Below are 27,986 nucleotides of genomic sequence, written 5' to 3'. Positions count from 1 at the left end.
CCTCCAGGATAATCAATAAGCAATTCTGATAAAAGAAGAACATCACTGGGCACATTTAGATTTTTTTTTTTCCATTTTTTAGTGTCTTTATTAAGAATGGAGGTGAATGGCTTTTGTAGCTTTTTTCCCTGTCTTAATACACTTTATTAAATGTATTAAATTGAGTGGAGAGTACAGGTGGTTACCCTCCAACAGTTCCTCTATTTTCAATATCCTCCCAGCCCAGAGGAGTGGATTTGTTACAATTGATGATCAAACACCCACCAATCCTCACCCAAGGTCTGCAGTTGACATTAGGGTTCTCTCTGGTGTCGTGCATTCTGCTGTTTTTAGCAGTTGTACCCACAGCACAGCACCAAGCAGAGCAGTGCCACTGTTCTCCAGGTCCCTGTCATTACCTCCTCATCCTTCATGCCCCAAACCTCCAGCAGCCGCTGACCTTTTCACTGTCTCGTTTGGCCTTTTCCAAAAATGTCGGAGAGTTGGAGTAACACAGTATGTTAATTCTTTTCTATGGAAAAAAAGTTCCCTTTGTATCTTTTCATAGCTTGTTAGTACATTTCCCTTTTTGTTTATTAGTTCTTTTCAGTTATACATGATAGTAGAATCCATTTTGATATAATTATACAAGCAGGGACTATATCTTATTGTAGTCAGAACCCCATTCTTGTGGCTCCACATGATGATGGGGTTCACCATGATGTTTTCATATATATACAAGGGAATACGTGAGGATGTTTGTTGTCTGGGAGATTCATTTCTAGGTCTTCACAATGAAAGAGGCCAGAGAACAACTTTATGAGAAGGAAGAATTTAAAAACTTTCTAGGATAATTGTGAGAACAACAAATTGTTCTGAAAAGTATACGTTGCATAATTGGGCCTTATTTTAAATAAATAGATTCATTTGAAGGGAACATTACTGCCCTCTCCTCGCAGGATCTGGGCGTGAGCTGGAGTTTAAAGTTCTGTTTTTACTCTCCTCACGTTGACTATCATTTTCCTATAGGAAGAGCTGTCCAATTTTACATTTTTTTTTTTTCCATGTTGTAAGTTGGCTTGTTTTCAATCTGAATGCAATTTCAGGCCACATGCAGAAGGATTTGCAATTCTTAAGGCTTCATCATTAGAAATGTTAAAATATAAAATGTTGACTGATGTGTTTCAAAACAGAGTTAAATTCTGAAGGAGGAAGACCCAGGGACAAAGCAGGTGAGTGGCTGACCAGAGGGATCTCCCCATAGGTGGGGTCAGCACAACCACTGTGGGCACGATCTTCTCTCCCACAGTACCCTCCTGAAAGGAACAGTACTTATTGGGGATGAAAATGAACAAGCTTGGGAATCAACCTCTTCCAGTGTTCGTGTCATTCATTATACTGTCAGCAAAATAGCACTCAATAAACTGCAACTTGAAAAATGTCAGTGGCCCCTCAGGCTTATGATCTACTCTGAGATGAAATGAGGAAGTATTCCCTGAAAACCAACATGGAAGCTTCCCAAAACCTTGCCTCTGTTTTAGTTCAGCCCAGTGAATGGCACATGGTTAGCGCTTTTTACCCAGTTCAACTTCAGGGTGTGGTACAGAGCCAAACTGCATAATGAAAATTCATATCACAGATGCAAAACATTAATCTCCTCCCCAGGAAAATGGTCACACTGAATACATGGACATTCTGCACCACCCCTGGCCTTAGAGAACCAGGGCTCTGGGGGTCTCCCCAGGCGAACTTCAGGATGCCTTGTACAGGTGAGCCTCCATCATAGGAGCCTGGAAGACAGAAACAGGAGCTGAGAAGAGGGGCATTCCACGCTCTGGAACTCACCTCCCTGCCTCAAAAGTGAACCACGTGGTGTCACGTCCATACCGCCGCAGGGCACTTAGCGGCCAAGAGATGAGTTTGACTCTGGGATTCTGGACGTCCCAAAGACAGATGTACTCAGATGTAATCTGCAAGGCACATTCGCCATGTACATCTAAGTTAGGAGATGGCATCAAATACACATTGAATCTCTCTGGGAGAAAAACAAAAGGTTAGTCTAAAATCCCCAGGAATGAAACATCAAAGACGCTGTAGGAACAGAGAAGCATTCAAAAGTAATTCAAGCTCATATTTTAAGATTTGATTGAGTATTAGGGGAAACCAATGTTTCTCACAAACATGCTGTCCCAGGAAATGATTTTTAAATGCAGACCCTATCAAATAACATCATAATGATACGGTCTGGCTGTCAACATACACTAAACACTATTTACATGAACAAAAACCATTTTTAGACTTTTTAAATTTGCATAATAAAAAGTATGTATGCCAATAAAAGGCTAAAGCAATGAAACCATGAAAAGCTACTTTTTTTTCCTGCCAAGCACACATTAATTACGCCCACGCTTTTGTGTTCATAAAAGATGCAGGTGCTAAATAATTATCTTACGGTTTACCGATACCAAAAGTTATATTGATCAACTTATAACTTCTATAACTAAGTGAATAAAGTCATATCCCAAATTGTTTTTTAATGCACTTAACTGAAAAAGCATTTGGGAAAACACCACTGGACACATTTGAACTACTTTTAAACAAAAGACTTTCTTTAACCAACTACTGGAAAGAAAATATTCATTTGCTTGTTCAGATGATGGTTATAAATGTAACCAAGATCCCTCTAAATAACTGCATGGTTGATTACTGCAATGAAATTTTCCCCCATGGATACATTCACATAGAATTTTCGTTGTATCTCTAGAAAATTCATGAACACAAGAAGTTATAGAACTGGAATCTTTAAGTAAAATATGAACACATATTGTTAAGCTGTAGCAAACACATCTCTGCCTAGCCATCATTATGGTAAACAGCCCATATCTGACAAAAGAATAACAACTTTATGTTGGGGTATTATAAAGTAATTGTTTCATAATACGATGATCAATAGAATTTTCATAGATTTTTGTTGAATTTAGTAAATAGGTCAAGACCATGTTCATGAAATGTATCCATTTAAATTTTCTAAATCATTCCGAACTCTCAATCATTGAGTATTTGCTGATTTCCAGTAGCTATTATTTTAAAAATAGAATCTAATTGAGAAAATTGCTCCCTTGACAGTTTTGGACCAAGTAAGAAAGACCATCTCATTAAGTAAAAAGGGAGATGATCACCAATTTATTTGCTTAGAAGTTCTATAATTCTAACTCACTCAAGAAAACAATAATAGTGCAGGGAGTGGCCATTTTAATCACAATTACTTGACTGTACAAATTAGGACTGCAACATATTTTAAAGGTCAAAGTTGAGTTTCATAATGATACCTAGTAATTACACACCAGGGGTATTCTTACTTCCACTTGACTGAGAGGAAACTCACAAAGAACTGGCAGGGGACAGGCAACTCCAGGGCAGAGCTGAGTCTTTATTTCAGTTTGTAACACCAGAAGGATATTGTTTCACAAATACAAATTTGTGAAAAATAAGTGCTGATCTGAGCACTCTAGCAAACAATAATAATCAAACCTGTCCTGTTTTCCTCTCTTTGTTGGGTTCCCAGACATTCATCCGTGCGGCTGTTACCCCAACTTAGTTAACCACAGGAGGAGTAGTCTGGGGGTTCAGGGGATGACCCTGCCTATAATCCAGCCTCTCTGTGGCTCAATGTCCCAATCTCCAAAGAGGTTCCTTGGAATCACCCTCAGCCGGGGTCCTGGTCAGTAACACTGGTGGAGATGGACTGCGATAGATACGTATGTTGAACACAATTGCAGACTTTGAATGTGTCATGAACACGCAACTCCACTGGAGAGGAGGAGCATGCTTTAGTAGCAAATGCAGAGATGCCTGTGGAGAGGTCAGGACAGCTCCTCTGCATTTCACCACTAATCCAGGTGACCCAGAGCCCGTTCATCATGATAAATCCTCTTGGCCCAAGTCGGTCACCAAGCAGAACCCTGGGGCCCAGACTTGGAGGTGAAGTAATTATCCCAAGCTTTTTCGATAAACCAACATTGATTTTTGCTAAAATGTTCATTAATATTTGGGTCATTATCATGGTAAATGATTTATTTCTAGGTCATGAGTTGAGCTCAGAGTTTGGCTCATGCATTTGTTTTTAAAAAAAAGTCACAGATTTTTTTTAAGTGGGTTTAAACTTGATGAAACATTTGTGAAGTTTAAATTCTATTAAAAGCATTGGAAAGCTTTCAATAACAATTTAAGTGAGGAGGCCAGACAACAACTCATTACAGTTTAAAGTCTGCACATGGTAAAATACGGTCTAATCGTCTAGTCTGAAATCAAGCACTAAGGAGCCACTAGAGCTGAAACAAGACTTTTTGCTCTCTGAAGTTTCAGTTTCCTCATCAGTAAAATGGGAGAAGTAATAACATGCACGCCCAAGGGCTGCTGGGAAAATTAAATAATCTAATACTGAAAGTTTGTTCCACCAAGCTGGCACACAGTAGCTCCCTCAAAATTTCTAGCTATGCTTTTTCAGATTATGCACCAAGTTTACATGTTACAGAAAAATATATATACCATATTGTCAACACAGGTTGTGCATTAGGGAAAAGCTTATTTTTATTTATTGCTTTATGAATTTCCCCTAATGAAGATGGCTTACTTTTTACTACATGGGGCACGAGGGCTTAGCAGGAAGGCGAGACTGCGCTGTACATACCGCTCTGTTCTCTCTCCACCCCGGTGGCCAGGAGGTCGGGCTCCCCCAGGCTGATGTCATTGATCCGTGTCCCCACACACTCCATCTGGAGGACTCTGCACCACTCGTCAGCCTCAAGATCTGTGGGAATGGCCACAAGGTCACGCGTGCACGCCGCACCCACTCGAAGGTCAAACCCTTCCACAGCCCCCTGTCCCAGACAAACCTGATTCACAGGCAAACGTCTTGGAGGTCTCGTCATTGAAATAAATCCCGATGGCGTGCTTCTTGGTGCTCTTTGGCAATCGAGCTACATTCTTCACGTTGTTGAGCTCTGTCACCTGCACAGTGAACAAGGGGAAGGACGGTCACAGCCCCTGGCGAGCACCTCCAGGCTACAACCTCGGGGCACCAGGGACATGCGCAACACCCTGCACAGAACAGTGCCCGGGGACCTGAAGCTGAGAGCCCAGCAAGGGAATCAGTGGTACCTTGAACGATTCTTTCCACAGAGTGGCACAGGCTTCAAGCTTCACAGAGGCAGACAGTTTTCTATTTTTCTTTTTAATTGTCCAAAAGTCTCTCTACCTTCTCAACAGTTCTCAAGTCCATCCCTGTTGACAAGCTTTCGAAACCAAAGGCAGAAGCCTCTGAAGCCATCACCTCGTCCGAGCTCTCCCTGTGTACAGAGCCTAAACACTTGGACCCTGGAGGAGGGGAAGGGTCTAAATCGTCTCACTGGCAGTCACAGATGGAGCGTCAGGAGCTCAAAGGATCAAGTCACACATACCAGCACAGACTCCATCACAAAATTGGTTTCCCAAATGTTTTCCCTCTCTCTGCCTTACTCCGAGCTTCTCTGTGGTTTCCAGGCCTCTCTCTTGGAGCATAAGAACATGCAGAGTCCCACCGTGTTCCTGTCAGCAGGAAGCCTGCCCCCATCAGACATTCTATGTCTTTCCCTCTCCCACAATCCCCTGCCCCTCCCGCAGCACTTTCCTACCCCGTCCCTCTCATGGAGGGTGTGGTCCCCAGTGGAAAGGCAGTGACAGCCCTGTCCACTTTCTCTCCTGCATTGGAGGGGTGACCTATTTGGGTCCTGCCAGAAAGAAGTTTTAGATAGCTCCAGGATAAGTATTTACAAGATAAATAAGCCTTTCACAGTGACAAGTTTAACCTCCCCTTAATATATCTCTTTTGTGCTGTTGTACAAAAGAATCTGCCGCCCATCCATCTTAGCCTGCAATGGTGCTGAATCACTTCTCCAATCTATTACTTTAAATTCAATAAATGCCTGGCTCGAGAAGTAAACACCCTCCACCCACGGATCTGATCACTTCGTTCCCTGCATCTTACCTTCCACTAGCCCTTTCTAGAGTCTAACTGCAAACTTCTCAGCTCGGAGTAATACACAGCACATCTCAGACCTTGCCACGCAGGTGACAGAGACTCAGCACAGCTCCTGCCCCCGCATCAACACCCTCAGAGCTGTCAGATGCAGCAGTTGACGTCTTTGTCCATGTCGGTGCCAACACCCCAGTGCAAACTACGGTCTATTGTCATACTTACTGATTTCCACCTGTACTTATTGGTTTCCACCTGAAATTCCATTTTGAACCCCAGTAATGCACTTTGCAAGTAGCAGATGATCTTTCAAAACCTAAGTCTGAGTTTGATATTTTTATGCATAATGTTCAAAGACTTCCGACTGCCCTAGGGACAAAGTCCCAGTGCTTTGATCCAGGGGACCTCAAGACCCTCTGTGGTCTCCCTGTGCATCTCACCAGCATGCTCTATGCTACCCATGTCCCAGAGAGCTGGACTTTTCCGTCCCCAGAAAACTACATGATCCCCCAAGCACAGAGCCTTCCCTCCTCTCCCCAGGTCACTCCCACTCACCACAGGTCTTAGTGAAATCTCATTTCCCACAGAGGCCATGCTGGAAATCCCACCCCAACATCCATCCGATTGGTCTCAGGTTACCATCCAGTGACACACTGGGCCTTCCCTTGTACCCTCCCTCCACAGCCCACCTAACTTACTGGTTCAGTGCCTGCCTTGCCTCAAGAGGGAAAGTTCCACAAGGAAGGGAAATTGTTTATTTACTTTGCCTACCACTGTGTTTTTTGAGTCTAACATGGCATCTGCCACATAGTGGAAACTCAATAAATACACAAGAACTCTATGAACAAAAGATCTAACCCACCCATAAACTAACTCACATGGAGCTTCCACAAGGTAAATGTTTACCTTCTGGCCTCTCTTCTCCAAATTTCACTTTGCTTTCCAGGCCCACCCCTTCTGGGAAACATCTCCCGAGCTCTGGGTGAGTTGATTAGCACCTTTCTGCACCCCCCACACGCTGCATTGTGGATCTATGTGATTACAGTACTTGCAATTCATCTCTTTATTCACCGCCGGCTCCCAGCTAGACTTGAATCACCCAGCAATGACTTCTGATGGACAGCATCAATGAAAAGCAACCTTACAGACAGCCATCATTTATTGAGACCCTACCACATGCTACATCCAGGATGAATCATCTGACCTTGGTGAAAGTCATAGAGATGGACACTCTCATTATCAGCATTTTTCAGATGAGGACCCTGAGGCTGAGAAAGGTTAAAGTCACAGCTTAAAAAGTGTCACCACAAAGATGTGAACAAAGCAAACTGACCCCAAAGCCAGTGTTCTCAGCCCATCTGAAACATGCATGACTAACTCTGAAAATTTCCAGACCAATCCAGCCACGGTGGGCAGCCACAACTGTAGCCCCAGCGACCTGGGAGGCTGAGGGGGACTACAAGTTCGTGGCCAGCCTGGCAACTTAGCAAAACCTGTCTCCAAAATAAGATAAAACCAGCTGGGCTGCAGCTCAGCAAGCACTTGCCCAGTATGTACGATGCCCTGGGTTCCATCCACAGCACTCCAAAATAAATAAATAAATAAATAACGGTGACACTTTCAACAGAGGGTCCCTTGGAAGTCGTCCCCCATTTAAGGCCTCTTTCTTTTCAAGGTGGTTCCTCTCGGCAGACACAGGTAGCATGTGTGCCAGGCTTAACCCTCTACTGCGACATCATTTAAGAGTAGTCACACTGCAGCCCAAGATGCAGGCATGACTTTGAAATATGTCACTTCATTACAGATCCATTAAGGGCAAAGAGGAAGACATAAGTCACCTAACCAGTCAGGAAGTGTAGGGGGACTGCATGAGTCAGTCACAATGGCCCATTCTGAAAACGGGTTTAGATAATAAGAACTGCGATAGCCCTGCTCAGGGAGGCTAGCGAGGGCTCACAGAGCAGGCAGGGTCCTGAGGGGTCCCAAAGCAACCCTCGGCAGGCTTGTGCATGCACACGCCTGGCTCACACACATACACACACATTCATATAGACCCGCCTGAACTCGTATACATACTCTCACAAACCCACACACACACACACATACTCATACACACTCACAATCATGCTCACACATGCTCATACACACCCACATACATACTCACAAACTCACACCCACACACCCACACACTCAAATACACTCACACATGCTCATACATGCGCATACTCACACACACACTCACAACTCACATACACACTCATATACACACACTCACAACACATGTTCACTCCCACTCATGTACACACACTCGCATAAACACACATATGCTCACACACACTCACACATGCCTACACACTCTCACAAACTCCTACTCACACTCATATACACCCACACTCATTCTCACACACTCACAAACCTTACATCTGCAGAGCTGGATCTACATAATTAAAACAGAAGCTTCTTCGACATACATGCTGGCGCGGTCGCTAACGGCCAGTATGTGCAGAAATCTTCGTAAACCACATAAAACTTGTAAAACCCACTTACCTCCGCCTCTCTTCAGGCTGCACATGAGGAAACCACGGCAGGGCGTGCATCTCAATACTCCTTTTAGGAGGCGATCATTTGACCCAAAAGAATCACTTTCGAAGCCAGCGTGGGTTTCAGCGAAGTCTCAGATTCTCCTTCAATACCATGTTATTGAAATGGGGGCCACAGGGGCTGGGGAGATAGCTCAGTTGGTAAAGTGCTTGTCTTGCAAGCACAGGGCCCTGGGTTCGATTCCCAGCACCGCAAAAAAAAAGGTATGTTGAAATGGGGGCCACTCAGGCTGCGCCCAGGCACCTAACCCTGAGAAGTGACCGTGTGGACCTCGACATGGCCTCAGCGAGGACCGCACTCAGGACGAGGGGCGGGAACGCCTTCCATCTGACCTCTTCCGCGTCCTCCCAAAGCCTCTGGAGTTACAGCACACGCAGGAGGAGCAGGCGCACCTGACCCCACAGGAACGCTGCCTGTCACAGTACTGCCGCTGTCTGTCACAGCAGTGGATCCAAAGGGCGTGAACTCGTGTGCAAGGTCACAGAGGAGATTCCTCCACCGAGTGCCTGGATCTACGGTCCCACTCCCGGCACCTTCCTTGCACCCCCCGTCCAGCAAGTGTCCGATTTCTCTTTATTACTATGTATTTACTTGTTTTTAGCCTTTACTCTGTCCAGTCGGAGGGTGGAAGACCAAGCGTGGGGTCAGGGTGTGGAAGACGCACACTCCTAGCACTTACTGGTCAGTAAACAAGTTGTCCTGGGTAGGGAACAAGGAAGTGCTCTGAGGACAATAAATCTGCATGAAGGATTCAGTCTGGCTGGGGGGCATTTTACTAGAAAGCTCTCTCTGACAAGCAAGCCCTTTAGCAGAGGCTCCAGGGCCTGAGGGAGTGCAGCACGGGGACCATTCCACACACAGGCTCCCTCGCTGCAATGGTCCTGAAGCCGAGCTACACGGTTGGCAAGGACTCAGCTCGCAGGTTTTAGCGGTGGACCCCGCCTTTGACGTCTGCATTCCAGCGTGAGCCATCCCTGCAGTCACCGCATCTGCCCATCACCATAAGGCTGTGCAAAGCAGACAGACGAAGGAGATCAGCATCTCTAAGCCTTTTTCATTTTCCCTCCGGTTCCATCAAGTCCCAGTTGGTTACTTTCTTCTCTGCCATTTTTTTTTTTTTTTTTAGTAAAAACTACAATACTTGCGTGTGGTGGGAAAATGCAATAATACAAAGAGATAAACAGTATAAAGTCTACCCATGTGCTTAAGTCTTCAGCACAACACAGACACGAGAATACATCAGAGTGTACTCATGCATATCTAAACTTATTAAAGAAATGGGAGCAAACATACACGCCCTGCTGATTCCATGCAATTATGTCTGTCTTGGATGTGGACTTTCGACACTGTATATTATATTAAAAACTTTAATTTGATACAACTAAGGTAAGGTATGTTCTGCAGACTTAGCCAGATAGGCTTTAAACAACAGTAGGGTTCTTTTAAATTAACATATAAATCCCTATATACAAACAAAGCTGAAGTTTCATTATGATGTGTACGTCCAGGTGACTGATTCCGAGGTAGCCCTCCTGGCCCAGAAGCACAGCTCCTAGTTTTCCTAGAGCATCCATACTGGAGTGTCCATTATGGCTGCCTCCCCCTGTGTCTGCTCCTTTGAGGCACAGCATCCTGATTTCCTGCTGTCACACTGGGTGTACTGCTGATGCAGCTGTCAATCATGTTCCTCTTCCCAGAGAATCAGACTCTTTCCCTGGAGTTTCCATGGGGGAGAGCAGTAGTCCGATCCACTCCAGCAGTGGAAAGCATAAAGAGACAATTAGCTACCACTAGGTGAATCCTCAGAGGAGGAAAAGCCATTCCAGGCCTGACCCTGGAGCTCCTTCATAGCATTTGAGCAAGTTCCCTCTCTTTCCAAGTTAATCAGCCTCAATTTTTGAGGATTGTGATCAAATGCAGATCACATCTACCCAACAGATTCACTGAAAGTTCTGCCTCCTTTCCCAAATTCCCATCATTCTCCTGTCTCCAAGCACCATGACTAATCCTAATAATCTAAGTTAGAAATACGGTTCTTTAATCAATCTTTTATTTTCCATCCAATCTCTCCTTCACTGAAACCATAATTTTTTCCTGAGAATCTTGCCTAACATAATGCCACCTTGAACCTGGTTAATATTTTCAAATTATTAAGGCATTTATGTATATACATTTCCTGACTTACTTTTCATTACAACTCAGGTGTAATTACTACCACTAGATATGGAGCCTAAGTATAGAAACACAAAGTGACCCAAAGACACATAAGAAGTGTGTGTGTGTGTGTGTGTGTGTGTGTGTGTGTGTGTGTGTATGATACAGCGCACCACCTAGGTCCTTTGATTCCAAATTTCTCTTTGCCACTACGCCAGTTAATCCCAAAGTCATCAACTTGGAATAACTTCACAGGGTAAAGTAATTATGCAGTTTTCCAATCCACTGAATTCTGGTTCTATCAAGGGATAATTCTCTAGTTCTTACAAAACTACCTTTAACAAAGATACAATAGGTATTCTGGACTGCTGGCAGGGCTATCGTGAGCAAGATGGAAGATTAAGAAGCCCAGACCCTCCTTTGTTCAACAAAACAAAGGCCAGTTCTCACTGTGAGAAATCTGGAAATAACCTAAGACTCTCCTGTACTTCATGGAGAGTACAGAAGCTATACACATTGAAGCCGGTAGCAAAATTTATGGAACTCACACATCATATTCCCTCCTCCCGGCTCAATACAAGGTGGTCAGGTAACAACTCCCCCCTGGAGAAAAAAAAGAAAACTGAAACATATATTTAATGTTCAAACTTTTATAAGGGAAACTAGAGTGACTGCTTTCTGTCATGCCAACTCAGATCCCTGAATGTGCACAGTACACCCTATAAGTCTGGGGACACTGAAAACAAAAGAGTGGTGAGCTTGTAGTAGCTTCAGAGAATTTGCAGGACACCAGACAGACAGAAGAAAGGAGATAAAAGACTCCTGATAAAAGTATTCAGTAAATGCTGTAAATGAAAATTTTATTTGCACAGACCCAAAGAATACACAACCACAGAAAATGTTTAATAATTCCCAGAATCTCTAGCCAGGATGACTGAAGGGCTATTCTTATATAAAACCTGTTCATAAAGATTTGAAGAAATGGTTATTATTTTCTCAAATGTGATCTCAACACAAAGTTACAAGGTACACACACACAGAAAAAAAAAAAAAAAACAAAAAAACAAGGAAACATGCACCAATCAAAGAACCAAAATATATCTCCAAAAACTCAGTCTTAAAGAAACAGAAATTTATAAATTACCTAATAAGGAATTCAAAATAAGTATCATAAATGTGCAAATGACCTCAAGGAAACAATGCATGCATAAAGTGAGACTATCAACAAAGACAAAAAGGACTACCTACAAATTTTACAGCTGAAGAAGGTAACGCCTTATTTGAAAATTCACTAGTTAAGCTCACCAGCCAGAGTTGATCAAGCAGAAAAGGAATTTAACAAATTCAACAACAGATCATTAAAAATTACCCAATTAGAGGAGGAAAAACAGGAATGAAAAATAATGAAGAAAGCCTAATGCGCTTAGGGGATACCAAAAGGAGAAAATTATAGCACACATACAGAAGTTCCAGAGAGGAGATGGGCTGAAGGCTGATTTGAAAAACAATGACTGAGACGTTCCCAACGTGGGGGAGGAAATGGAAATGGACATCCACCTACAGGAAGCCCAGTGGACATCAACTAGGAAGAATTCAAAGAAATCCACACAGTGCATGTTATAATCAAATGGTCTAAAGTTAAACATGGAGAGTTTGGGCTGCAGCAAGATAAAATAAAATTGGACTCCCATAACACTGCCACAGAAACCTGGAGGTCGAAAGAAAGGATGATAAATTCCAAGTGTTTAAAAAAAAAAAAAAACCTGTCAACCAGGAATACTATATCTAGAAAACTGTCCTCATAAATGAAGGAAAAAGCTATGGACATAGCTCAGTGGTAGAGAGCTTGCCTAGCATGTGTGAGGCCCTGGATTCAATCACCAGTACCACAAAAGAAAAAAAGTTAAAAAGTGTGAAGGAGGAATAAAGACTTTCTCATATAAAAGCTAAAGAGTTCAACACCACAAGATCTGCCTGGCAATAAATGATAAAGGGAGTCCTTGAACATATTCGTCAGGGTTCTCTAGAGGAACAGAATCCACAGGATGTATGATTATAAAGGGATTTATTAGATTGGCTTACATGACCAGAAGCTGGATAGTGCATAATGGCTGTCTGCAGCCGGAGAGTTGGAAGAACCAGCAGCTGCACAGTCCAAGAGGCAGAAGTCCCAGAACAAGAAAGATCAACAGTGCTACCCTCCTCCAAGACCAAGGCTTCTGGAAACTACCTGGGGAATCACTGACAGAGTCTGCTTTGGAAGAGTGAAGAAACAAGAGTCTGATATCCTCAGATGATAGAAGCAGCAATCAAGAACCTGTTCAAGAACAACCAAGCTTGCGTCTGCATCTGATTCCTTGTTCTTCCAGCTTTTATTCCACCCTATTGGGTGGTGCCTCCCATGCTTAGGGAGGGGTTCCTCTTCAGTTGGCTATCCCACATGCCAATCATGTCTAGACACGCCCTCATGGACATACCCAGAGCCTCTTAATCATCAGCATCTCTTAATCCAATCAAGTCAACAATTCAAACTAAGCATTACATTGAAGTTTAAATTAAAGAACACCAGACGGCAACATAAGAGCATATGAAAGTCCAAGGTCTGCTCATAAAGATGTGCACATGTATGTATACACACACCAATACTATCACAGTGGTGCATCAGTGACTTTTATCCTGGTATAAAGTGAAAAGATGAAAGTATAAACTACAGTCATAAAAATACATTAATGTATACACAAAATAAAATATGTCCTTGGTTACATCAGTATTACAAAAAATGGTCAGAAAGTACAGGTTTTGTGTGTGGTCAAAGGTAACATTAGCTTAAAAGAGATTACTGTAACTATAAAACATTTTACGTAAACCCCATGGTAACCACATGCACACATACAGAAGAGATTCCTTTGAGAAAGGAATCAAAGCATGACATTACAAAAACATTAGCAAATCAAAAAAGAAGGCAGCAGGAGAGGAATGAGCAAAACAAGCAGAAACCAATTTAGAAAATGGCAATAATCTACTCAGGAGGCTGAGGCAGGAGAATTCCAAGTTTGAGGCAGACCAGGAAACAGCAAGATCCTCCCTCAAAATATGCTTATTGTAAAGTGGGGGGGGGGGGCGCTTGGGATGTGGCTCAGTGGTAGAACACTTGCCTAGCATGCATCAGCACCTGGGTTCAACCCCCAATACTGCAAAGACAAAAATAAAAGCAACAATAAAGCTACGTTAATCGGCTTTCCATCACTATGAAAAACACCTGAGAAAATCAAATAAAAGGAGGAAAGATTTACTTAGACTCATGGTTTCAGGGGTTCCAGTCCATGGTCAGCTGGCTTTTAGGCCTGGAGAGAAGCTAACATACCATGGTGGAGGTGTGTGGCAGAACAAAGTCGCTAACCTCGTGGCAGCCAATAAAGACAGAGGGGAAGGGGCCAGGGACAAGACAAGGTCCCCAAGAGCAAGCCCCTAAGGACCACTTCAATTAGACCCCACCCCATAGTTTCCACCACATCCCAACAGCCTTTCAGCTATGAGCTCATTCAAGGATTGACCCACTGATGGCGTCAGAGCTCTCAGGATCCAAAGCCCTCCCAGAGCCCCACCTCTGAACACTGCTGCAGTGGGGTCCAAGTCTTCGGCACATGAGCCCTGGGGACATTCCAGATCCAGCCACGACAAAAGTCTTCCATATCAGCAATTACCTTAAATGTGAATGGAATGAACGTCCTAGTCAACAGACATATAGTGCCTGAGCGGTTTATCAGACAGGGTCCAAATATATGTCAACAAGATTCACTTTAGATTTAGGGATACATACAGGCTGAAGGTAAAAAAATAAAAAGTGATATTCCATGCCAATGAGCATCAAAAGGAAGTAAGGGTGGTCACAATTATATCAGATAAGGTAGACCTTAACTCAGAAAGTGTCACAAGGGACAAAAAAGGACACTGTATAGGGATGTCAATTCGAGAAAGATACAGTAATTATAAATATATAAGCGCCTTACCACAGAGCAACAAAATATATGAAGAAATCCTGAGGAAACAGTAGACAACACAGAGATGTAGGAGATATTCGGTACCCACTTCCAGTAACAGGTAGAACATCTGGACAGAATATTAATTAATTAATACTTGTACAACACTGAAGGCCACTGGCCCTAACAGCCATGAACAGAAGAATCCACTCAACGGCAGCAGAATATACGTTCTTCTCAAGTACACAAAGAATATTCTGTGAGATAAGACACAAGTAAGGTCCCCAGCAAAGCCTTAACAAATTTAAGCAGATTGAGATTGTACCAAATAGCCTTTCCAAACACAATGGAATGAAATTAGAAATCAACAGAAGGAAAACTGGCAAAGTAACAAATATGTGGAAATTGGCACACTCTTGAACATTCAATAGGTCAAAATCAAAGGGGAAATTAGAAGATATCTTGAGACAAATGGAAATGAAAATACAACATAACCAAACTTCTAGGTTACAGCAAAGATGGTACCAAGCGGTAAGATCACAGCAATGAATGCCTCTTAAAATAAAATCTCAACCTAACAACCTAACTTGGCACCTCAAAGAGTCAGAGAAAGAATAAACTAACCCAAAATCAGCATAAGGAAGGAAACAGTAAAGAACAGAATAGAACTAAATAAAATAGAGGGTAAAAAAAGCAAGAGGACTAATAAATAAAACTAGGAGTTTTTAATATCAATAAAATTGACAAATTCTTAGCTAGACTAAGGACAAAATTCTAGAATAAATAAAACAGAAATAAAAGGAGACAAGACAACAATCTCACAGAAATAATAGGATTATGAGAGAAAACATGAGGGCCAACAAATTAGAGAGCCTAGAAGAAATACATAGTGTTATAGAAACAAATGAACTTAACAAGACTCATTATGAAGAAATAAAAATCTGAACAGATCTATAATTGGCAAAGAAATTCAATCATTAGTCAAAAATTTTCCAAACAAGAAACATCCAGGCCCAAATGACTTCACAGGTGAATTCTACTGAACATTTAAATAATTTACACAAATACTTCTCAAACTCTTTTTTTTTTTCAATTGAAGAACACAGGAGCAAACAATTCATACTAATTTCATGAAACCAGCAAATGCTGAAGTCAAAAACAAAGATATCGCAAAAAAAAAAAAAAGGAAAATTTAGGCCAATAGCACTGAGGAATATACATGCACATTTTTCAACTAGCAAACTGACTTTAACAGCACACTGGAAAGATCACACATCATGACCAAGTGGAACTTATTCCTGGAATGCAAGGATGGTGTGATATGTAAAGCTTGACTGACAGGCTAGACCACACGAACATAATGAAAAATAAAAATTACAGAATCATCTCACAGGCGACTGGAAAACTGACAAAAGCTAATACCCTTCATGATAAAGATGGTTGACAAATTAGAAATTGAAAGAAATTACTTCAACATAATGAAGTTCATGTATAAAGTCCCACATTTAACAGCATACCAAGGGGTGAGAAACTGGAATATTTTTCTCTAAGAAAACAATGGATTGTTACTTTTTCTCTAGGGAACTATGTGAAATTGCCCACTCTCAACACTTGGAATATAGCAGAAAATATTCACAAACCACGTATCTGAAAAGGGGTTAATATCTAAGATATATTAAAAACAAAACTCTTGCAACTAAATAAACACCAAAATAAAAAAGAGAGAACAATTTAAAAATGGGTAAAGGTTTGGAAGAGACATTTCTCCAAAGAAGTCATACATAGCCACCAGTAATAACTGTCAGCATTATTAGTTATCACAAAAATGCAAACCAAAACCACAATGAGACATCCCATTTATTAGGATGACTATTATCGAACAAAAAGAAAAGACAGAAAATCTTGGTGAAGAGGCAGAGAAATTGGAGCCTGTTAGGTTCAACTGCAAGAATGTGAAATGGCACAGCAACTATGGGTAAGAACATGGAGGTTCCTCCAGAAACATAAAGCAGGACTCCAGGTGGCTTGGCAATTCCACCTTGGAGCTTGGAGCTCATCCAGAAGAACAGAACACAGGATTTTGAAGAGATGTTCACACTTCTGTGTTCACGGCAGCATTACTCACAATGGCCAAGAGGAGGGAGAAAGAAAATGTAACATACATACAAAAGAACATTGTTCCACCTTTTATTTTTTATTTATTTTTTATTGTAAACACATGGGATACATGTTGTTTCTCTGTTTGTACATGGAGTACAGGCATACCATTTGTGTAATCATAAATTTACATAGGGTAATGTTGCTTGATTCATTCTGTTATTTTTTCCCTTCCCCCCCATCCCTCCCACCTCTCTTTTCCCTCTATACAGTCCTTCCTTCCTCTATTCTTGCCACCCTCCTTAACCCTAACCCTAAATCTAACCCTAACCCTAACCCTAACCCCTCCCTCCCCCCATTATGTGTCATCATCCACTTATCAACGAGATCATTCGTCCATTGGTTTTTTGAGATTGGCTTATCTCACTTAGCATGATATTCTCCAATTTCATCCATTTGCCTGCAAATGCCATAATTTTATTATTCTTTATGACTGAGTAATATTCCATTGTATATATATGCCACAGTTTCTTTATCCATTCATCAACTGAAGGACATCTAGGTTGGTTCCACAGTCTGGCTATTGTGAATTGAGCAGCTATGAACATTGATGTGGCTGTATCTCTGTAGTATGCTGATTTTAAGTCCTTTGGGTATAGGCCGAGGAGTGGGATAGCTGGGTCAAATGGTAGGTCCATTCCAAGCTTTCTGAGGAATCTCCATACTGCTTTCCAGAGTGGCTGCACTAATTTGCAACTCCACCAGCAATGTATGAGTGTACCTTTTTCCCCACATCCTCGCCAACACCTATGGTTGCTTGTGTTCTTGATAATTGCCATTCTAATTGGGGTGAGATGGAATCTTAGGGTAGTTTTAGGATCAGACTTCCTTAACAGGACTCCCATAGCACAAGAAATAAAAGCAAGAATCAACAACTGGGATAGATTCAAACTAAGGAGCTTTCTCTCAGCAAAGGAAACTATCAGTAATGTGAAGAGAGAGCCTACAGAGGGGGAGAAAATCTTTGCCACTCATACTTCAGATAGAGCGCAAATTTTCAGAATATAAAAAGAACTCAAAAAACTCTACACCAAGAATACAAATAATCCCATCAACAAATGGGCTAAGGAAATGAACAGACACTTCACAGAAGAAATGTACAAGCAATCAACAGATATATGAAAAAATGTTCAACATCTCTAGAAATAAGAGAAATGTTCCACCTTTAAAAGGAGGAAATGACGTCATATCTACAGCGTGTGTGAACCTTGATTACATTACACTGTGTGACAGGAGCTCATCACAGGGGGCAGGTACTCCACAACTCATCTGAAGGGAAGTAGCTAATGAGTCAAACTCGCCAAAGCGGTAAAAGTCAGGTGGCTGCCACAGGCTGTGGGCAGCAGCTGGGGAGTCTCTGCTCATGAGCATGAAGTTCTTTCTGGAGATCCGTGTAGAATTATGTGCACACAACTACCAATACCGCACTTTAAAAAGTGCTTAAAAAATTGTTGAGAGAGTAGATTGCATGTGTTGTTGTTTTGGTGTGTTGTGGCTATTGCTTTTTTATCACATACACACACAAAAAAGACTACTAGAAGGCAGGAAAAAAACCAAAATTTAAAAATCATTGCTTTTATTTTTATTTTTATTGCATTTCTTTTTCAGTATTAATTTCTGTTCATTATAAATGATGCTGGTTTTCTATTAATAGCAATAATTTCTCATAGTGGAATTATTTAAACAAAAAATGGGTTGATGTAAACAAAATATTAAGTAAGAGTAGAGGTGATACTGATTATAACAAAAAGTTAATGAACGGGTGGCCGATAACCAAAAATTATGGAAAATATCATGAATGTATTATGATTAATTGATTATGCTCTTGTGAAATAGACTTCCTTTTCATTTAGGTTCTTACTGAGTCAACAGCCAGGGGATGACCAATAAGGATCACAAAACCACTCAGAGACGTTCTCACTCGCTTGGCAGAGGCGTGAGAACAGACCCCAACAGACACGGGGAAGCCCGGATTCGGTTCTCACTTGATGTCTCAAAGGTACCCGATCTAAAGAGGGCCATTTGTCTTCTGTGAGCCTTTTCTGGCCACTTCCCAACAGTATTTCCCAAGTGAGAAAGACAATACAGCTTTGTAGCCAAAACCTGAAGTACCTCTGAGAATTATGACATAAAGGACAGAGAACTGTTGGAAAGACAGGTGCCACCTGAGATCCAGTTCCATTATTCTCAGAAGGTTCTGGCAACAGGAAAGAACGAAGGCAAACCTGGTGCTTTACAAAGGCACATAAACTGAGTCTGAACATTTTTACCTACACTTCATGGAACCTCCATGCAAAGACATGAATAGACCAAATTAGAAAATGTTAAAAACTTCTGTTTATTTTCTGGACTGCCATCTCTCCAGTTGGTCTTTCAATTTAATCAAGTGAGCCCTTCAACTTTCTTTTCTTTTTCCAGAATATATTTAAGATCATTAAATCCAGACATTTTCCTCCTGAATAGAACTAAATTCTGTAGCTATCAAACAAGACCAGAAATGTCTCTATGACTTACTGAAAAAGTCAATACTAGGACCATTAAAGTAGTTAATTTTTCTCAGAAATTACTGTCTCTCTTCAAAAGTTCAGCTTAGCTTCATATCTAATCTGATCTCTGATATCTTGGGGTTGTTTCTTACACTAAGTGTCAGGGACTAACGGAGTTTGCAGGTGATAGTGGCTCCTTGAAAATTCAGTTGGCAAAGATAAATGTCTCAACAGAAAGACAATAAAGTAAGAGTAGAGGTGATACTGATTGTAACGAAAAATTCCTCGTACATGAAGTGTGCTCCTGAGCATGGAGTTTAGAAAAGACAGGTGAAGATATAATTTGGCAAAATGCTTCTCTCTCTAGGATTTGAAGGTATTTAAATCAAACCACAGGCAAATCCTGCAGCTCTTAGCAACCTTCATTTCCTGTCACAGACTTAGTTATCTATTCTCAGGGATTCATTCCCTTCCAGACCTTACCACTCTTTCCAGATGACCTCGAACTTGGCCACACATCTTGCTTTGGTCAAGTGAATATGGATGAGCCACATTCAAGAAGCCTCTTAAAAGTGCGTGTAATCAGGCAATCCCTCCCTCCCTGAAAGTCAACTCCACCATAAAAACACCACCCTCCTCCTTCTTCCTGGATCTCTGAACAGGCAAGTGAATCTCAACTGAGCCAAACTAATCCATCTGCACTAGGTACACCCACAGCTAATCCAGACTCCTCATGCAACTAGGGAAGAGATAAAGATGCTCTGCTCTTTACCACCAAGACTGGAATCCCCACCAGAGTAGACGTTGGCTAGTACACACTCTGTGTGGTTTCCTTTCTGTTTTCCCTCAAATCCTACTGGGCAACAATGGTGCTTTTTGTGTGATAGAAGCCAGATTTCCTACTCAAATACATAAGAATCAGGAACTCTACCAGAACACGGGTTAGCAGTTTTATTTCAATGGTTAAATTACTTAGGTTTAAATTTTTTTCCCAAAGGAAATCTTACAGTGTCCCATTATACAGTAGTAGACTAGTTTAATTAAATGAAGCAATAAATTCCACCCTGTTCATCTTCCCAGAAGTAAATCATAAACCCATTTCTCTGAACAAAGCCCCTCACTTCAACCGGCCACAGAGCACTGGAAGATCACAATGTGATATTAAATTCTCTAGATGATGTAACATTCTTGGCACTATTACTAAGTAAGTTATACAGAGGAATGGGAATCAAAGAAGTAAATTATTATTTCACAGACAAAACGTAGAGATGGGGCTGGCTTCTAAATGGCTACATATTCCCTAATACCATACTGAGTAGCATGCAGACCTTAAAAGTCCTAGAATAATGAATGAATAAATGACTAGGTGGGTAAATTAAATAATGATTCAAACTGAAGATGCAAACCATGTGTGAGACAATATGCTGAAAGGTATTTCTAAAAAATGATTAGCTACATCTTTAAAAGTAATCATTTAAGAGGAAAACCAGGAATGCGAACCTTAATTTTTAAGGAAGAATAAAGTATTTGTTAATTCAAAAGAAGTCAGTGTGAACTAAACTCGTATTTCCGACTCAAATCTTAACATGTTGAAGAAAACCCAGTTCTTCAAACCACTGGCTGTGATGTGGGTACATGTGGCATCACTGGCTTAAAGCCCAGGCCGCCACTCAAGGGAAACACTGCCTGACACACCCAGCCCAGGAGTGTGCACACCTGGCCCTGTAAGCAGGCACATGAGGAACAGAAACCTCAAGACCACAGTCCCCCACATCCTGACCTGCACACACACCTGTGTGGCCACCATCCAGATCAATGTACATGAAATTTCAGTCAATACTACTTGTCCTCTTGTCCTGGTCAGTCACACACACACACACACACACACACACACACACACACACACACCCCTATTCTCTATCAGCACTGGTTAATTTCTGTCTGTAAAAAACTTTATATAAATGGAATCATACCATATGTATTACTTGGTTTCTGGATTCTTTCTTCAATATCACATTTGTGAGTTCACCCTCGCTATTGAATGTGGAAGGAGTTTTGAGATTTGCATAGTTTTTCATTGTGTGAATACCAACTTTATTTTTAAATTTGTTTTCATTTCAAATGCATCTTTTATAGAGACCTATAACTGCTTCTTATGAAACATAGAGTTGTATTATTATATTTATACTTGATTTATGTTTTGATATAGGCATTAACCCAATTTAAATTAAATATTATGACTGACATTTGGGGAACTATCTCAGTTCAATTTTATTCTAATTCACTCAATGCTTCATTATTTTAAAAAAAAAATGTTTTCTTTGTATTCTGCCTGTTGTTCTTTTCTGTAGTGATTCTGTGTTTGTGATTTTCTTGCCAAAATTTTTCTTTTGAAGATTTCAAATTGAAAGGCTGAAATTTAGTATGACAAACGGCAATATGTGCTCCACCTAAAACCAATATCGTTAGCATTTTCTACCACCTTGACTTTATCTGCTTATCCATCTTTTCACCAATAAATGAGGGTCTGTGTACACGTGCATGCACACACACTTGGCTTCGGCTGCACTATCTGACAGCGAGGTATGGACATCCACATTTGAATGATCACAGATAACACAGTTCACTCACATCCTTCCAGGGTTATCTTCACAACTAAGAAAACGAACAAGAATTCCTTGTCCTACCTAATTTATATTCAATATATAAAGTTCCTTAAAGTCCCCAAAATGTTTCAGAGCTGCTTCTGTGCCCACCTGTGCATCACTGCAGTCCAGGATGCAACGAAGACTCATTCACTGCATTGCTCCCTCTATTTTTAACTTAGAAGAGACCTCAATATTGTGTAAATGATAAATGCATTTAGAAAAGATAGCATCAGTTTTCTCATAGAATTTTCCATGTCTAACTGCATTTTCTCTCTCAAGCAAAACAGCCATTTTCCTATTTGTAATTGGAGCTGGGAGATGCTCCCACATCATGTGGACATCCTGCCCACCCACCGTGTTCTAGCACATTCTCTTAGGCCCTCTCCACATCAAGCTCTGTCCTTTTTAACCATCCCTCAAGCTAAGCGCACATACGAGGATCAACAGATTCACCATAAATATTGGTTGAATGTGCTTTCCCTGTCCCCACCACACACTGCTTTTTATTAAATTAATTTGGAAATACAGATCCTAATTGTTCCAAGAACCATTATTGCTACTCATTCTTTTTATTTCAAAAGCCATAAGTACCGCGTGTAATCAGGTGGGCACGTTCTACTCCACAGAAGGTGCCCACCACACGGTCCTTATGTGCTGCACATCCTCATCTTCCATTTTCAACTTAGATTTGCAAACAGGTGCGCTCTGCTGTATCCTCAGGTAGCCTGCTTGGGAAGGGATCCGTGCCACTGGGCCTCAGCCTCACCATCAGTCTCTGGCACCTCAGCGAAGACAGCCAGCCAGCTGTCTTTCTAGCTCCACGGTCTGCCAATGCTTAGGCAGAGAGGGAAGAAAACCAAGTACAGGAAGTACAGGTGGATTAGGGGGTCCACTTAGGTGACGCTTCTAGAACCTGCTGAGAAGCGATGCAGGTGACACCCGGCTTCTCAAGCTGCTTGGTGGCACTTGCCCTCCATCATTAGCAGGGCCTTCAAGTTCCCCCCGGCTCCACAGCATCCTTGCTTCACAGAGACTCTGGGCAGATGGTGAAGGCGCCGGGTTCGCCTTTCCTGGAGCAATGCAGAAAGGGACAGAAGGCTGCCTTGTTGGTGGCATGCTTTCTGGCTCCAGCATGTGAGCGTGTTGGATGGCACTGCCTGAAATTCAATCGGAAAAAACTCTGATTCACTCGTCCCAAGCTATCTCCCAACCGCGTTTCCCTCCCACGCACTGAGTTCCTCCAAGAGAAATGGCCCTCTTTCCGGAGCTGGGAGGAAAAAGCTGCACGCTGATGTCCTGCTTTTCCAGGGGACAGTTCCTTGGACTTTGAGAGAGCTTCCACACACCTCTCTGCAAACTTAGCCTCAGCATTCAGGCGACCTTGCTGGAGGTCATTACACTGAAGCGACACAACACTACGGAAATGAAGCCCACACACGATTCGCTTTGCCTTCTTAAAAACCCAACTGCGCCTTATCTTTCAAACCCCTGAAAACCGTGTCATTTATGGAGTCTTTTCTGTCCCACCGAACACGCATGCTGCTCCCTGCTCAGGGACTCGGAGCTTGCTCTTCCTTCACCTGGAAACGCTTCCTCTCCACATGCCGTTGTCCCCGACCCCTCAGCGACTGACAGGCTGTCCTCTCTGTGTCACCACTCCGGATGACTCTTTCTGAAATCACGACTGTCCCCTTCCCTCCCATACCACCACCCCTTCCCTGCGCTGCTTCCTCCTTGGCATTTACCGGCTGCAGGAACACTGTGCATCCCAGGTGCAGACGTCCTCACTCCCGTCTCCTCCTTGCTAGAGGACGGCCGGGCTCCCTCTTGGTTTACCCCTGTACTTCCAGAGCCAATGCTGGGCCCACACAAGGCAGACCCTCCAAAAGTGCTCGTTATGTGGAATCTCTGCCTCCCAGGGTGGACGCTGTCATGGTGTCCTCTGCAAAAGCCAGCAGACTGAGGCACAGTGACAGCGTTAACATGCCCAGGGTTGGACTATTCTCCACCACTGCAGGCAGACTCCAGAGAACGTCTACACAGGCACAGAAAGGGAAAGAGTCAGGGACCTAACCTATACACCCCGAGGGCTCCCAGATCTACAAAAGTGGCTGTCTGCCTTGCCTGGGGGCCACACGAACCTTACCCAGGAGACTGACAGCATTGCAACCTCAGCAAAGCAACAGACGCTTGCATTTTTCTTAACTGCGTTTCCAGCATCTCATGTCGATCGTGTCATTTAATTTATTCACAATCTTCCAAGTAGCTGGCACTAATTATCTTCCCATTGTACATATAAGAATGTTGAGGCCCAAAGAGGTTAACCTGTCCACACAGGTGGCCAACAGCAGAGATGAAATTAAACACAGACAAGCAGTTTGCTCAGTTCTAAATCACCAAACGCCACTACACGAATAGAGAGAAAAGGATTAAAGCTGCTGTCATGCTTAGATTCTGTCTTATGAAATCTACTGTGGGTCCTGAAAAATGAGCAAAGGGTAATGAGATCTGAAAACAAAGAAGAGCATGCGGGCAAAATAAACCACAGGTGCACAACCATGCAACTATGGTCAGGTAAGACACAAACACAGGGAAGGACGGTGGTGAGCAGAGTGTCCCAGGAAACGGGAGAGGCATCAGGCTGGGGCAGCTGGGCCAGGGCTAGATCCTAAAGGGCCCCGCGTGCTACAAGCAGGCAAGCAACAGGAATCGCGAAATCTGAAAAGCATAAATTAAGGGCTTAAGCAGGAAACGGAACAGCACATCCGTGCATTCCAAAGGTTATGCTGCAGACCAGTGGTTCTCAATCTAGAGAAAGTTTTGCCACCCGACCCTGACATGTGGCAATACCCAAAGATATTTTTGATTGTCAAAAATGAGTGGAAGCAGTGCCTGCCTCACAAGCACAAGGCCCTGGGTTCAATCCCCAGCACCACAAAAAAAAAAAAAAAAAAAAAAAAAAAAAAAAAAAAGAGTGGAAGCTATAAGCATCTGGTGGATAGGGGACATGGATGTGCAGCATACGATGACCGAAGGTGCTGTTCACAATCTTTGAAAATGACATCTGCTGGAGTCTGGGCACTTGCAGCTGGCTTGGCCATGCAGATGCCTGTGACCTTGGTGTGGACAGGAGCAGGATCTGAGGGTGAGAAATGAGATCTGTAGGGCCTAGCACACAACAGGACAGTAAGTGACCAAGACTCAGTTGGGACGGAATGAGGAGGAAGGAAAAGACAGGGAGAGATGTCAGAGCTGCTTAAGTACTATACAGTTTCTGACCTCTGGTTTTCTTAATATCAAATACACAAAGTACCAGGAGCCCACCAGAAACAAGAAATACCCAACACTCTCCTATATTCCTGTTAAATCTTTAAGTATGCCTTCCAATTAGGGATCCCGAAAACTAGGCTGCAAATTAATTTGTCTGTTTAAAGCCATACTCCAGATGTCTGATTCATCATAAGTGACAGTATTCATTGAAATAAATGTTTAACAGCCACCAACTAACAAAGTGGACTAGAAGTTTAATGTGCTACCAATAGAGTTTCGCATTAACGACTCAGAAAACAATTGCAAATTACGCAATTCAATTTTCCAAATGGATTATTTTGTAACTAGATGGAGAAACTGTAGAAATTTCTTCTAGTGTTTCAACCGAAGATTAGTACAATCAGATTTTCAAAAGCGCATTCCCTTGAGGAATTGGAATATTCCTGTCAGAATTATGTAATGAGTCGGCCTTATGTGGAAATATTTAGTATGTTTCTGGTGTTCTACGAAGTCAAAAGCCATTTAGGAAAGCAAGAATTTGATTTCCAATCTTCCCCCTTCTTTTGCAGATGGTAATTTACAGATGATGATTTATTTATGTTTACCAAGTGGAAATGGGACTGCTACCTAAAGGCGATTTTCCGCCTTGCCTTTGTGGGCTGAATTCTAATTATTGTTTCCCTTGTGGGACTGAATGAATTAAGTGAGCAATTCACTTTGTATATGCAAATTGCTAAGCTCTGCAGAAGCTTCAAATTACTTTATTCTTTAAAAAAATTAAAGCCATTATCCCACTGAAAATGAAAAGGTATGAGCCCCTTTAACTCTGGTAGGTCCTTTGAAAATAAAAATCGCAAGAAAGCCATCCAGGTCCTCAATGTTTTCTAGAGTATTAATAAAGAACCAACTAAATGATGATCGTTATTATTGCACAATGATTATGTGTAAAATTTCACTCTACCCTAATAAACATTTCTACTAAAACATTCCATGACTTCAGATAACATGTCTCAAAAGTTTGAACTCTTTCATGTCATCTTTCCTATAAAAGCAAGATTGGCTTAAAGAGCCAGAGCCAGTGATAATAGACAGGCAAGGCCAGACCTGCTCGGTTCTAACCAAAGTTGTGAGTGCAGGACATTCGTTCACAAGTCTCCCCTCAGGACCCTTGAACACAGCAGTTTAGGCAAGCATTTCTAAAAGATTTCTTAGGAAAGATCCAGTCTAGACAGTCACATCCCAACCCCTGTGTTAGATGGCTCCATTCTTTCCAAAAATACCTACATGCCTTTGGTCACTTAAAATAGACTGGACTAGTGCCTGTCTGAGTTATAAACCTGGACAGTCTCTCCGAGAGGAGATCTTTATTTGTACATGTGAAATAACTGAAATAATCCAATTGCTCTTTGTGTCTGTCTTAGGGGGAAAGTACATACACTGAGAGTTTACATCTGAAATTTAAAGAATGAAATCTGGCACGAAGGGTACTGTCACAAACTGTGGGCGTGTGGTTCTGAATAATTTTTCTAGAAACAATCTGGCAGCAGTTACAAAAAAAAATTTAAAGGTGCAGGATATCACCTGGTAATCACCCTTCTAAGACTTTCATCCAAAAGCATTAGCATATTTTTAGCATAAAGACAGATGCGCAAGTTTTCACTGTAACAATTTCTGTTAGCAATTTCTGTGTGGCGGACTAACAGTAAAGAGTACTCCGGAGCTGTTACATCAGTGAAGTGTAGCAGTTAACTATTGACTTAGAATTAGAGGCCAAACGAGGGGTAACAGAGGCTAGTATAATTAGTGTGGCCATATAAATTCTCTCATAAACCAGAGTACTCTGAAAGTCAAAGAAATTTCCACTAAAAATTATGTATGAGACACAAGCTCACCAAAAGTATCCTGGGTAAACCTGAATTGATGGTCTCCTCAGATATAATATGTAATAAATTACATAATTTTTCCTTTAAATACATAATCTATGTATGTATAATGTTTCCAATTGTGTAGAAGAGAAAAACGTCTGAAAAGTATGTATTAACCTATTAGTGTTTTATTGGTGAAGACAAGGACAGGCCCCAACATCAGAGTTGTTTTTCATTTTATTATTCACATTTCAGAAATGTTTAAATTTGTTACAAAAATATGTGTGGCTTTTATAATTTAAGAAAAAATTATGAAAAGAGAGGAAGAAATATGCAAAGAAAATTTGTAATGATCAAAGCTGATTTCTATCTTTTCAACACAACTTTATGTGCAGTGACTCTCTTGGCAAATACCAGTCTGCAATTTTCCATAGACCCTAAAATGATTTGATTACTATTTCACCAAAATGAGAAAACCCACCCATTCCCTTTTTGGCATCATTTATTGGGTTTTTATTGTGCGTACTTGGATTACAGTCAAGTGTTTATGCAAACACATACATACTGACACATAAAACCAGATAGTCTGACTCCTAGCGATACAGGTTACTAAAAATCCTTGTAAGAGAAAAGCATCAAAAGAACTTCATGGATAAAGTTTGCTTTTGTCTTTTTTTTAAATTATAAGCAAACTATATTTCTTAAGACTATAACTCATTCAACAAACTAATAGATTAGTGATAGACTAAACAGATTAAACTTCCAAAAATCCTCAAAAATCTGAAAATCTTTCCAAAATGCAAGGCCAAGTAATCACTTATGATTTCCTTTTC

The 27,986-nt window shown here is 41.7% G+C and overlaps 1 protein-coding gene across 1 annotated transcript in view; it reads right to left on the bottom strand.

Moving 5' to 3' along the window:
* DOK5 (docking protein 5) overlaps window positions 1-27,986 on the bottom strand; it is a 176,576-nt gene that overhangs the window by 42,633 nt on the left and 105,957 nt on the right. The window contains exons 3-5 of the mRNA XM_079127571.1: window positions 4,875-4,989; window positions 4,670-4,789; window positions 1,825-2,014 (exon numbers count right to left, since the gene is read on the bottom strand). Coding sequence (XP_078983697.1) covers window positions 1,825-2,014; window positions 4,670-4,789; window positions 4,875-4,989 — 425 coding nt within the window. The remainder of the gene's footprint in view (window positions 1-1,824; window positions 2,015-4,669; window positions 4,790-4,874; window positions 4,990-27,986) is intronic.

The sequence above is a fragment of the Sciurus vulgaris genome (assembly GCF_902686455.1).
Source record: "Sciurus vulgaris genome assembly, chromosome: 2".
NCBI classification, from domain to species: Eukaryota; Metazoa; Chordata; class Mammalia; order Rodentia; family Sciuridae; genus Sciurus; species Sciurus vulgaris.
This window is presented reverse-complemented; position numbering and strand designations above follow the sequence as displayed.